This window comes from Xenopus tropicalis, chromosome 1 (genome assembly GCF_000004195.4).
Source record: "Xenopus tropicalis strain Nigerian chromosome 1, UCB_Xtro_10.0, whole genome shotgun sequence".
In the NCBI taxonomy this organism is placed as follows: domain Eukaryota; kingdom Metazoa; phylum Chordata; class Amphibia; order Anura; family Pipidae; genus Xenopus; species Xenopus tropicalis.
In genome coordinates, this window is record NC_030677.2 from 152,490,031 (window position 1) to 152,504,207 (window position 14,177).

The window sequence follows — 14,177 nt, forward strand, 5'->3', positions numbered from 1 at the left end:
AAATCTTTCTGGTTCCAAATGGACCCTTTGCAGGAGATCTAAGATTATGATTCGGCAAAGCTGTACTGTAGTAATACATTTAAGGGCATAGTTATTTTAGTGTGTAATCCAACATCACCGGTGATAGTGCCCAAAGCAACTAATCAGATTCTAACTTGTAGGTGACCTTTCAAATCTAATTGGTGATTGGTTGCTATAAGCAATATCACCGGTGTTGTTGGCTTATACTCTATAATATACATGCCCCTTAGACTTACACTGCAGGATCACGTAATGTGTAATACTGTAATTTTGCACTGCGTATTATTCATTACCTGTGTATATTCAGAGAAGATTAGTCAGTTAGGTGCCAACATTCTGAAATCTAAACCTCATGTTTATTGTCTCCTTCCTCCTTTCTCCTACTAGGGTTGCAGAGAACGAGAGTCAGAACAAGATGTCCCTACACAACCTTGCCACTGTATTTGGGCCCACTTTGCTGCGCCCATCAGAAAAAGACAGTAAAATTCCAGTAAATCCAACACAACCAATAAGCATGGCTGATAGCTGGAGTCTAGAAGTAATGTCACAGGTAAGATTTAAATTCTGATTTCACCCCTTCCTCTGGGTATTTGGCATGCAGTTTCTATGTACTCTGTGTTCATAAGGACAAACTCCTACTTCTAGCTACTATTTTATTATAATATCATGGGATTGTGAACAAAAAATGCTGGTCTTCTTTGAAATGAAGTAGACCGAAAAATTAGAAATGGGCTTATGGCAACCTTGTCTGGGTGAAAGAGCCGAGTCAAACAGTGCATTATGGGCCAGTGGCATAACTACTCAGCACTAGGCCCCTCCGCAAAAAAATCTTTGGAGGGGCCCGGCACAGAGTAGCACGCCTTACCCAGCCCCTGCGCACACGCTTTCTCCCAGCTTGCTCACTTATAAATCCCTGCTCTCCTACCTGAGAGTCGGCTGGGAGTGGGGATTTATGTGCAATAATAGAGAAAGCAGATCCCATGGTCACTGGGGGGCCTGGACTTGCGGTGTCTGCTTCCTCTATTGTTAAGCCACTCTTATGGGCTCTCCAATAACAGAAGCTGCTCCTCAACTGAGACATGTGAATGTTTATAGGAGCATTTTGCACAATAGCAACTTATTATTGGGGAAATGCCATATTGCCAGTGTGTGTTACTGGCTACAGACCAATGCTCTAGGCAGACAATAAGATGTAAGTAATTGGCTGTAACCTATCATAATGAGCTTTACAAAGATGATAGTTCTTGTTTCCAGTTTTCACTGGTTAAAGGCAGATCAGTGACACATATAAACATGTATAAAAGATACAGGTATAGGACCTGTTATCCAGAATGCTCGGGACCAAGGGTATTCCGGATAAGGGGTCTTTATGTATTTTGGATCTGCATACCTTAAGTCTACTAAAAAATCAGTAAAACATTAATAAACCCAATAGGGTTCTTTTGCATCCAATAAGGATTAATTACATCTTAGTTGGGATCAAATACAGGGTATTGTTTTATTGCTACAGAGAAAAAGGAAATTGATATAAAAAAATCTAAATTATTTGATTAAAATGGAGTCTATGGGAGACATGCTTCCCGTAATTCAGAGCTTTCTGGATAACGGGTATTCTGGTAACGGATCCCACACCTGTACAAAATGTTAACAAGTAACAATAAAAGCCCATTCAAACAAGGTAGCATGTGATTTAAGATGGCTTTAGTACCCACATTCCCTACCTTTGCTATGATGCAGTGTGGTTCTGTGTCTTGCTTGACGATGTACACAACATCATTACCCTGCCATATGTGATTCTGTTTTACAGGTGCAGGTTCTTCTGTATTTTCTGCAGTTAGACACTATCCCTACCCCAGATAGCAAACGCCAGAGTATACTCTTCTCTACTGAAGTATGATTTCTGCTCTCTGCTGCCAACTGCTACTGAATCATCCCAATGGAACCTGTGGCATCTCCAGAAAGGAGGAAAACAGAGATACTGTCACTGTTACAGTGCACCTTCTTGCCTGTCCTTTTGCAACAGGGCCACACTGTGATTCAAGAGACCTGCAATCTGTTCCCTCCCACACTCTGCACACACTGAGTATCCAGGAGGAGATGTGGAACAGGGAACTGAAAGCACTAAGAGAGAAGCTTTTTTAATTTATTTATTTATTAGTCTTTAGTCAGAGATAAGCAATCTGTGGCTCTCTAGCTGTTGCAGAACTGCTAAATCCAGAATGTTAAGTTAGCAGCTTGGCTGGCAGAGCTTGCTGGGACATGTAGTTTAACAGTAGGAAGTTACGAGATGGCTGTCTATGCCAGTTTAGATAATATGTAGAGCAGCTGATGGTTCTTCCCTTTGTTACTGTACCAGTATCCATATGGCCATAGCAATAGTTATTTGTATCGTCTTTAACCAAAACATTATATTTTATACAGATTGGACTTTGGGTGGGTGCAACAAGTAAAATCCAAACATAATTACAATGGAAAAGCCTGTTCTTTGTGTATATAGTGTGGTTTCCATTCAATGAGTCACATAATACCGATGTAGGGTTCTGTGCCCTAGCTGTTTTTTAGATGTCAACTTTGTCTCTACTAAGGGCCAAATTTCCAACTCTGGTTTAATGGGATTTGGCCTCCTGCTTTATCACTGTCAGCCACAAGGTGTCAGTGTAATACAATACATGTCAGGTTTGTGACTTGAACGGTTTTGGAGCTATGTGAAGGGGCATATTTATAAAGATGTGAATAATATAATAAGCCAAAAAGGTACAACAAGTGGTGTAAAATAAATGGTGTATTAGGAAGTTGTTATATGCATGAATTTACACCATGAACTTAGAAATCATCCATTACAAATGACTAATTACACTATTTACATGAGTCTGTTGAGGTTTTCATTCACCCAGGACATGATATAAAGAATTTAATATTGATATTAAGTCCATAGCATCTGGACTTGCTGATCAAGCAGCTGATTAATGTGCAAGTCCAGTGGCTTTGGACTACATTATGTATATTTTAGATGTGTTTTTTATTTGTTCACATCAGACTAATACTGTAATTTTACACTATGATTTTACACCACCTAAAACATGATATAACCCACTGAAGTCAAAGGGACCAACTGAGGAGACTAACAGTTCTGCTGTAAAATGTGGTGGCACCCAATGCTATTTTTCATACAACTTTTTAAAAACAAATTCCAATTTTAACTCACGCATGCCTAAAATTATTACACAGCTTTATAAATACGTTGATTTTACATTGTGTCCTGAGGCAATAATAATATGGTGGTCTGGTGTAGTTCAAAGGCATTTTGCTATGAATAACCATACCCCCTAATAAATTCTTACCAATGGGAGGCACTGTGCCTGTGGCTGTCTTTCCCCAGGTATTTCAGGTGTTTGTGTAATAGTCTTTAGGGCAGTTTTATAGATTGTGGTGTTTGCAGCATGTTTTACAGATTTCCTTCTACAGCTGGATTTAAATATTGATGTTTTATTAGCCAAAAACTTCAGGAAAAGGTTTTATTTGAAGGAAAAAAAAAAAGTTAAAAAAATTAAATTTTCCATGGATAATACAAAGTACAAGGTTATACCATGAAAATAATCTTATAAAGGTGCCTATATCCCCACCCCATGCCTGTCCCCAGGTTCCTATATTTCTGCCTTCACATTTCTGTGTAATATGCAAAATACTTGCTGCTTGGAGCAGTCAGGATTCAGGGCTAATCTTGATTTATCCAGAGTAGGGGGTGAGCGACTGGTGCAAATAACCTGGATTATGATCACATCATGGGGACCTGAAGCCATAAAGTTATTGACTAAATAATAAGCTGTCGAGCTGCTCAAGCATTACCTTTCCTTGTCATGAGGAAACGGTATCAAGGGACCTATCGTCATTATGCATGCAGAGCTGGTCTCTGCGTACAATGTTTTCCTAAGTCAGACCACAAAAATGCACTGCCAAAGTCACTGACCTGTTCTATTGACATTCCTCCTGTAACAGACATGCTTTGTGTGTGATCTGTGCACTGGATCAGCCACTAAGTGCTATGATGCAGTTGTGCCCTGCTTTCTGTTGGTATTGGTCATCTGCTGAGCACATTTTTGTTAAGTCTGTAATAGAGCTTCATTTGGGGCCAGAGCTTTCTGGGTTAACCTTTGTAGGGAGTTTGATAATCACTTGTTTGTGTGTTTGAGTGCCTACTTCCTTGGTATACAACCAGGAATACAGAGATTTGTCATAAAATTGTCTGTATTATCACAAAAAAAATGCAGCATTCCTTTTTAAGATTTTAGTACATTTAAAGCCAAAATGACAAAGCTTCAGAGTATGGTGGTATCAGTATCAGTTGCCTGTAACTCTGGGGAATGAGATATATATCAGTAAGGACACAGGAGTTGCAGTGCTGAAGTCAGAACTCAATGACATGATATGCTTAGATGCCCTGTCATTATCTTCTGACTGATCCATGCAGTTAATACCAGTGCTTTATTTATTAAACGGGAGGATTCAGGGACAGAGTTACAGAAATGTAAGCGTGGCAGGTACTCTCCTATACCTCTGTTCTAGAGGCAGGAAGTGCAGTGTACGTCTCAGAAACACTAAGGGATTTTTTTCTAATGCGAAAAAAATAATATTTAAAAAAGGGAATATATTGTATTTGTTAAAATATTCAGAACTGTTTGTAGCCTCTGTTTGTACACACAAGCTATTCAATAAAATATCTGAAAACAACAAGTGTGACGTGGCAATTAATATACCAGGAGGCAGACTATGGTTTCATTCTTTTCCAAGGCTTAACAACTTGACCCATAACTGCACAGTAGGTTGGTGGCAAATGGTGATCTGGTGGGCACATTGCAAGTGCTAGGTATGATGCTGGTCCATAAGTGGACTCCCTTCACTTTTCTTCTTTTTTGTCGGTCCTATACTATGGGCTTTAAGCACAACTTGGGCAATAAGGTGCTTCTGTAACTGCCTTGGTCAGCAAACTGAAATGCACCATACAGCTTTGATAGGTGGCCATGGGTACATCAGGAGTGTCAGACTCACAGCACAGTGCTATGGCCTGTAGGTGCTGGAAGATGATGTATCAAGTGTACAGACAACTGTGCTCCAGCAGGAGTGGACATAGGTTTATGTTTGGGCATAAATATAGAGCAGGGGTCCACAACCTTTTTTACCTGGGCCACAATAAAATGTAAAAAGAGCTGGGGAGCAACACAAGAATGAAAAATGTACCCTTGGGGTACCAAATAGGAGCTGTAGTTGGTTATTTAGTAGCCCCTATGTGGACTGGCAGCCTACAGGAGGTTTTATTTGGCAGTACACGTGGTCTTAATGCCTCTAAAATTTGCCTCTAAGCCAGAAATTCAAGAATAAGTACCTTCTTTAAGGCCACTGGGAGCAACATCCAAGGGGTTAGTCAACAACCAGCCACTGGTTGGGGACTACTGATATAGAGGGTGGCAATTACATAGTCATGTGTAGCTGCAGTAATGACCAAGGGGAATGTAAATATTTAGGCACAGTTCATAAGCTCTGCTCCTGTGTAACTGCTTTGCCCTTTGAGTGAATACTACACTATGCTTCAGAAGTGGTGGGGCATTTCCCTTCAGATTATTCTGTGTTACATTGTGAATGTCATGTCCAAATCAGAGGAACCCAGTTGCAGTAGCATAAAGCTCAGACACTCGGCTTAGTACACTGTTAGAATGCTGCACTATAGAGGAAACCCCAAGATCATGCTCATTATCCACTGGATCAAATCACACATCTTTCTCATGGCTCCTTCTGTAGAACTTATCTCTTAACTGAGGTGGTGTCAGCATGATTGTAGTACAGTAGATAGGCTAGGTATCTCCCAAAGGAGCATAGTAATATTTAAAAAAATAAATAAACTAGAGCTCACGACAGTTGGCCACTAGAAACACCCAACTTTATATTCACTGTTTATAGGGAGCATATTTCCAAGGCATTTAAAGGAACAGTAACACCAAAATATAAAAGTGTTTTAAAGTAATTAAAATATAATGTACAGTTGCCCTGCGCTGGTAAAACTGGTAAGTTTGCAACAGAAACGCTACTATAGTTTATATAAATGAGCTGCTATGTCAACACGGGGGCAGCCATTGAAGCTGGGAAAAAGGAGAAAAGGCACAGGCACAAAGCAGATAACAGATAAAACCCCATTATATTCTACAAAGCTTATCTGTTATCTGCTAAGTAACCTGTGCCTTTTCTCCTGTAAATGGCTGCCCCCGTGGCTACACAGAAGCTTTATTATATAAACTATAATAGTCTTTCTAAGGAAAACACACCAGTTGTACCAGTACAGGGCAGCATTACATTATATAGTAATTACTTTTATACACTTTAATTTTTTGGTGTTACTGTCCCTTTAAAACAGTGGGAACTTCATTTTCACTCTTTGATAAATATGCCTCTAGAAAGTAAGTGGAAATTGGCTTTATCAGATGTATAGTTTTCTCTGTACTGAATGAGAGGTCTGATGCACAGATGTTCCAGCTGAACAGTGAGAGTAGTCGTGCTTTATTCCCATGTTCTGCAGAGGATCCTGAACCCCTCACAACATACAAATACTATAAGACTGCTTGTTGTTGTGGCTACTGAGAACTTGCAGCTGGTACAGTATCATTTGCCAGTTTTCCTAAAATATGAGCCAAGTAATGTGAGATACGTTTTTCTCTCTTTCTCTTGCCAGGAACAGATGCAGAGCTCTGCAGTTTAGTTCCCTTACATTTGTATGTATGTATATCTTTATTTGAAAACATTTATTCAATCTGGCCTGTATATTTGTCCAGTGATACCCTAAGCACCAGACTGATTGGTTGCAAGGCAAACTGGACCATAACAACAAGTTAAAAGTAATTATGAAGTAATATGCCTCTATAACTACAGCATGACTGGCACATTCTCTCACTATAGATCAGTGGTTCCCTAATGCCGCGTCCCTTTAATACAGTTCCTCATGTTGTGGGGACCCCCAACCATAAAATTATTCCTAAGATGGAAATATGTGTTTTCCGATGGTCTTAGGCAACCCCTGTGAAAGGGTTGTTCGACCCCCAAAGGGGTCCCGACCCACAGGTTGAGAACCACTGCTATGGATGTTTTGGGGCTTTATGTAATATAATAGTATAACAGAAAAGAAAAGGAGGCAGAGTATAGCCCACAGAGTAGAAAGCACTGTTCATTCATGTTAATAAATCATTTAGTACTTTAAGTCTGAGACTTAAGTAATTTGTAGGGAATTAGCCTGAAGACAAGTCAGCCAGAGACAGGTGATCAGAGGTGGGGAAATCAATGAATTAATGACAGAGTAATAAGATGCCTAGTAAGCTTCAATGAACATGTAGATTTTGGAGAATGTTTCACGCCTGAGGCTTGGGGATAGAATGACTAAGTGAAGTAAAGAATGCCAGAGTGGAGGAAAGAATGAAACAGGCAGTGAATGTCATTCAGACTGCAAAAAGCATTAAAAATATGTTCTCAGTGGATACAGGCATATGCCGCAAGTAGTGGCAAAAGGCTACAGCATAATCATAAATAGCATATTTCTATTTATTCTGCATGTGATCTGGAAACATAATTTATTTTGTACAGCTGTATCATGAAGGGTACAGTGTGTGGAAGAGTCATGCCTATGCAGAGAGTCTTTAATAATTACATATGGGCAGAAGGGTGTGTTATATAAACTGTGCAGTGGTTTGTGGTAAGCTTAGCTGGATGCAGGGCAACTGGAAGATGTGTGAAGAAATTAAAGGGGAAGCTAAACTTAAAACTGGCTTCTAGTATGATGTGGGAAGTGGTATTCTAAGAAATTTTCAAGTGGCTCTTTTTATTCCCTTTGGGTTTTCTGCAGATCTCCAGGCTGGAATATGAGTACTACAGTTAGGGGCACATTTACTAATCCACGAACATCCGAAAAGCGTCCGAATGTGTTGTTTTCGTAATGATCGGTATTCAGCCCCTGAAAAGGGGCCCTGGGAAAAAATCGGATTGGAAACGAACATTTTGCTACTTTTTCGTATTTTTGTGATTTTTTCGTCACCGTCGCGACTTTTTCGTAGCCGTTACAGCTTGCGCGAATTGTCGCGACTTTTTCATAGCCATTATGACTTTCGTGAATTGTCGCGACTTTTGCATAGCCATTATGACTTTCGTGAATTGTCGCGACTTTTTCGTATTGAGCGCTCGAAAAATTTGCGACAATTCGCGAAAAAGTCGCAAAATACCGATCATTACGAAAAAAAACGCATTTGGGCGCTTTTCAGACGTTCGTGGATTAGTAAATGTGCCCCTTAGTGTGTGAGCCTGTGGACATCAAAATTATATGACAGTAATCCATATGTGCATTATACATACATTACTGTATATCTGCAAAGAACAGATATAATATAACACCAGTTGAGAGATTTTAGGCCCCCAACTTCACAGCTGGTGTTTTCTTTGCTGGTGGAGAAAAGTCCAAACCACTCTAATCTACATTGTATTCAGTAAGCACTGACAGGCATGGTACTTTCCAGTAGTGCTCACACAGGTTGGATTTCAGGCCAAAAACATCACGACATGTCACATGGGACATTAGTCTTAAGCTGGCCATGTACTATAAGATTGTTTGCACCCTTGTCACCTTAGGTGGGTGATATTGGGAATATAAGTAGCTAGATCAAGGTGTGGTCCTCGACTCAACAGGAAAACTTGCCCAATCAACATCTGGCTGATTTTGGCCGGATATCGGTGGGGGAGGCGCATCAGAGGGCCCCATACCTGGGGCATAACTATAGAGGAAGCAGACCCCCCTGCTGGGGGCAGTAGTGTATGAGGCCCAGTAAGGCCCCAATTAATGAGCAATTTCAATATAACTTGGTAGAATATGTAAATGTACCTATGTTTTGGGGCCCTAAATTGAATTTGCTGTGGCGCCCAGTAACATCTAGCTAACCCACTGCCCCATACACGGCACATTAAGGGCCCAAATCTTAAATCTGCCTGTGTATGGCCACCGTTAAGGTGATAACTGTCTCTACATGTGTTTTAGCAGAGGCAGTTGGTCGATGGACTAAATGACCGATCGCCATGGTACGAAAATTATCGGGACAATAATTCGTAGCCCACACACGGTTCGAAAATCGCACCAAACTAGAGTTTGTACAATTTTATTTGTACGTGTAAGGCCAGCTTTATGGTGAAGACACACAGAGCTACTAGTAGCAGCTACTTGTTGTGGCTACTAAAATAGACAATGCTGATCATTTACTGATAACTGTCTGTATGTGTGTTTTAGCAGAGGCAATTCTCAGTATTGTCTATGGCAGGGTATTTTCTGGAGTTTAGCAGCTGTGAAAACGTAGCAGCTACTAGTTGCTCTGTGTGTCTTCACCCTTACAGTGTGCACATCAAATGAAGGAGCATATATGAAAGTGGAAGTGAAAACCAGGATAAACCATATCTTTGAGGTAAAAGGAGCCTAAAGTTTTGATGGTAAGATCAGTAAACTTCAAAAGGATTTATTTTTGTAATCTGTTGTGTCCAGATAAATGAGCTGGGTTTTCTTGCATCAACACGTATGAATGACTACCTCACAAATTCATTGCAGCCACTACTGAAAAGAGAGTCTCCTAGAAACTGTAATATTTTGTGAGACAAGTCTCAGCAAAACCCTGGAATTATAGACTTCCAGCTGGCATCTAAAGAAATTATAGTATATGCGTATGACACTTTGGTATATTTAGCAAACACACAAAACTCATTGCCAACACTTTTGGCCTTAACAAAAGAATTTGGTAAAATATCAGGGCTCAAGATTAACCCAACTAAATCCACTCATCTTATTAGACCTGGAGCGTGATGGTCACTGCCAATATCCTGCTGAAAAAGGTAACTCAATTTACTTACCTGGGAATCAAAGTTACCTTACCTGTTGCTTCCTATTTTGACCTCAACATTGCTCCCCTGCAATAATGGGCCCAGAGCAAATTTCAGTCTTCTTTAAGGAACTAGCAACACTCTTTCGGCACTTTATATGGGGCAAATCCAGAAGTAGACTATCCCTAGCTATACTACAGCGACCCAAAGGGTTGGTGGTATAGCTTTCCCTGACATACTTCTTTATTATATAGCAGCACTTGTCACAACCCTTAATTTCTCTACACCCGGTGATGCCTTGTATCTGTGTTCACAAGCTATCTTACACAAAAACAAAGAATAATCCGATACTAATCTCCTAAAAATGTGTCTTAAAGGACAAGGAAAGGCGAAGTCACTTGGGGTGCCAAAATGTTAAGCACCCCCAAGTGACTTAAATCGCCTACCTTTTACCTTCGGGCTGGTGCCCCTGTTCTGAGAGAACAGCACCAGCCCGGGGTAGCTACAGCGCTTCCTGCTTCGCTCACGCGTATGCACAATAGAGTGAAAAAGCCGAACTTTAACAGAGAAGTCGGCTTTTCACTCTACTGCTCATGCGCCGGTCCCGGGAACTTGCTGGCAAAACAAAGCCGGAAGTAGGAAGCGCTCGCTACAGGTACCCCGGGCTGGTGCAGTTTTCTCCTAACAGGGGCACCAGCCCGGGGTACAAGGTAAGCGATTAGTCACTTGGGGGTGTCTAACATTTTGGCACCCCCAAGTGACTTAGCCTTTCCTTCTCCTTTAAATCAAGCAAACCACTGGTGTAACCCTTTAGCTTTAGACCCACAAACACCTTTATGATTAAACAGTAAATTGACCAAAAAAGTCTAGATGCTGGCGTGTTCACAGTGAGATATGGTCAGGCATAGAGATGATACTGCTTAACACATTTAAAGAAACATATGCCATTCCCACCACACACACTAGATTACATATTACAAAATCAGAACAGTACTGTACAGGGTTACATAGTTACATAGTTAAATAGGGTTGAAAAAAGACCAGTGTCCATCAAGTTCAACCCATCCAAGTAAACCCAGCACACACAACCCACACCTACCAATCTATACACTCACAGGGTTATTAACTCCAAATACCTTCATGCAACTTGCCCCCCTGTGATGGAAATTCTCCAACTAGATAACCCCAAGCATATGATATCTAGGTTCTATAAAGCATTACAGAATTCTATACTGCAGAAAACCCCACTGAAAGCTAGATACCAATGGGAACAGACAGTTGAAACAATTATAGACAACCAATGGTCCCAAAAAATTACAGATCATATCAAAACCAGTTTGATTACTTTTTATTATACAGTTAGTAAGAAGCTGGACAGTAGGGTTGCAGTAGATCTTTTTTGATTTTTCCAAAGCATTTGATACCGTGCCCCACACATGCCATTTCTAAACTAAGGTCTGTTGGTCTTAGTGAAGTCGTTTGCACATGGATAGGAAACTTGACAAGATGGCAATCTGGGCGGCTAATCGGCAGATGAGATTTTATGTGGATAAATGTAAGGTCAGCCACTTATACACTTAATGGAACTGCCCTTGGCAAATAGATAATGGAGAAGGACCTCGGAGTCCTTGTAGATAATAAACTTGGCTGTAGCAAGCAATGCCAGGCAGCAGCTGTTAGGGCAAACAAAAAATGGTATAGAGGACAGGGTTATTCTTCCACTTTACAGAGTGCTCCCCTATCTAGAATATGCCATGCAGTTTTGGTCTCCAGTGCCCAAACAAGATATTCAGTTAGAGAAGGTCCAGAGAAGGGCAACTAAGTTGGTAAAGGGTATGGAAAGTCTCAGTTATGAAGAAGGACTGGCCACGTTAGGGTGTTTACACTGCAGAAGAGGCGCTTAAGGGGGGATATGAATTGTTTATAAATGTATAAGGGGAACATATAATAATCTCTCTAATGCTTTATTTACCAGTAGAGTCTTCCAACTAAAAAAGGGCACCCATGCCAATTAGAATATAGGAGGTTCCATCTAAATATTCAGAAAGGATTTTTTACTGTGAGAGCTGTGAAGTTGTGGAATTCTCTCCCTGAACCACTTGTACTGGCTGATACATTATATAGCTTCAAGAAGGGGTTGGATGGCTTTTTAGCAATTGAAAACATACAGGGTTATGGGCAATAGCTCTTAGTACAAGTTGATCCAGGGACTGGTCCGATTGCCATCTTGGAGTCAGGAAGGAATTTTTTCCCCTCTGCAGCAAATTAGAGAGGCTTCAGGTGGATTTTTTGCCTTCCTCTGGATCAAATAGCAGTTAGGCAAGTTATAAATAGGCACTAATGTTGGACTTGATGGACGTGTATCTTTTTTCAACCTAACTTACTATGTTACTATGTAAAATATCTCCCATTTACAAATACAGATTAGTGCAGGTATATGTTATACATAGAGCTTACTACACAAGAGCAATACTACATAAACTTAAAGAGGTTGTTCACCTTCAATGTCCAAATCGTATTAAATCACCAACAATGCTCTTTGTTTTTATACCATATTTAATAAAGATTTTTTAATGTAAGTCCTGGAATGTGAAGACCTTATCTTTTTTCCCTTCTGAACTGATACGGCTAGGAACGCCTGAGGAGATTGCACACGACTTTCTGATCAGGACACCTTTTTAATGTGCTGCACTCGAATTGGCATGTTAAATCTGCCCATGTATAGCCACTATTAGGGGCAGATTTATCAAAGTGTGAAATAAGAGGTCATCCCAGTAAAATTCCCCACACAGTTTATTCATTCTTATGGGATTTTTAAAGCAAAAAAATCCAGTAGCACACTGAAGATGCAAATCGTGAAAAAATTGTATTTTATTTGCCCAAGTACATAAAAACAAGCAAAGAGCAACGTTTCGGGACCCTCCGGACCCTTTCTCAAGCTTGAGAAAGGGTCCGGAGGGTCCCGAAACGTTGCTCTTTGCTTGTTTTTATGTACTTGGGCAAATAAAATACAATTTTTTCACGATTTGCATCTTCAGTGTGCTACTGGATTTTTTTGCTGTTGGATATTGACCCCCATGCAAGGTGAGGTTCTTCCAGTATTTGCACCTGATACCCGTTTGGGTAAGTTAACAGAGGGTTAAGCTCCCCAATACTGCTATTGCTATGGGATTTTTAAAGGCATATTTATGAAATGGTAAGCTCTGTCATCCACTGATAAAAATGCCTCTAAAAATGTCATTGGAATAAATTGAGAATGGGGGACTTTTACTGTGCTAGCTCTAAATTCACACTTTAATAAATCTATCCTTTGGACTCTCATCTCAATCTCATCTGTCTTTTTCTCTTGCTTTTATTTGTTGTTCCAGATACTTTCCACACTAGGTCCTCTATAGCTAATCTCTATGTACTTCCTGTACTCATTTGTTTTAAAGTTTTTTTGTAAAAGATCCACAACTACAGCAAAGCTTTATTCACATAATGCTGCTGCTATTTCTTCTCTTCTTTGTATAGTGGAACAGATGTTCACCTATAATATACTAACCCCTATTCATGAACTGTTTGTTTTCAGATTCTTTTCCCTTTTTACCAATAGTATGAACTGGCTCATATGAACGTACATACTTTTTACCTGCTAACATTTTAAAAAGAATATCACAACTCTAGAACAAGAGGGCAACACATTCAAGTCTGCTTAATTGCAAACGACCATCAATAATTGAAACAGTAGTGGAAAATAAAAGTCAAAATATCATTTATTAGGACAAGCAATACATTCAAACAGCAATACATTCAAACTATCTATCAGCACTTGCACAATTGCCTTTAAAAGAACACAAAGAAAGATCAATGTGCAAAGTACAAAATTTAGATGCAGATTACTATCTTTTTCCCACAATGCACAGTTTGTAACAGAATTCAAATGTAATAGCAGAAACCAACTAAGTAGCATAAGTTCAATTTACCAATATGAACACAGGTTAGTATCCATTTTGGCAGATGCACAAGCAGCTTCACACGTTTCTTGTGCTGCAAATGAATGGCTTGACTTCCAGCGTGCAGTACCAATAACTCTTTCAGCCTTTGATTTACTTGCTGTACCACCAGCTATCATGATGATTGTTTTAAGGAGCCCATTTTTTGGGGTAAAATATTGCTATATAGATGGCCACCTTCCCATGTTTGTAGGTTATATCTTCACAAAAATAGCACATGTTCAGGGTGATCCATAGTGCATCCCAATGGTTGACACCTTTTGTCTGCCTATCAAT

The 14,177-nt window shown here is 40.0% G+C and overlaps 1 protein-coding gene across 1 annotated transcript in view; it reads left to right on the forward strand.

Moving 5' to 3' along the window:
* The window catches only part of bcr (BCR, RhoGEF and GTPase activating protein), a 31,297-nt gene extending 27,739 nt beyond the window's left edge, over positions 1-3,558 (forward strand). The window contains 2 exon segments of the mRNA NM_001130320.1: positions 409-571; positions 1,829-3,558. Coding sequence (NP_001123792.1) covers positions 409-571; positions 1,829-1,918 — 253 coding nt within the window. The 3' untranslated portion in view covers positions 1,919-3,558.
* Positions 3,559-14,177: the final 10,619 nt, after the last annotated feature.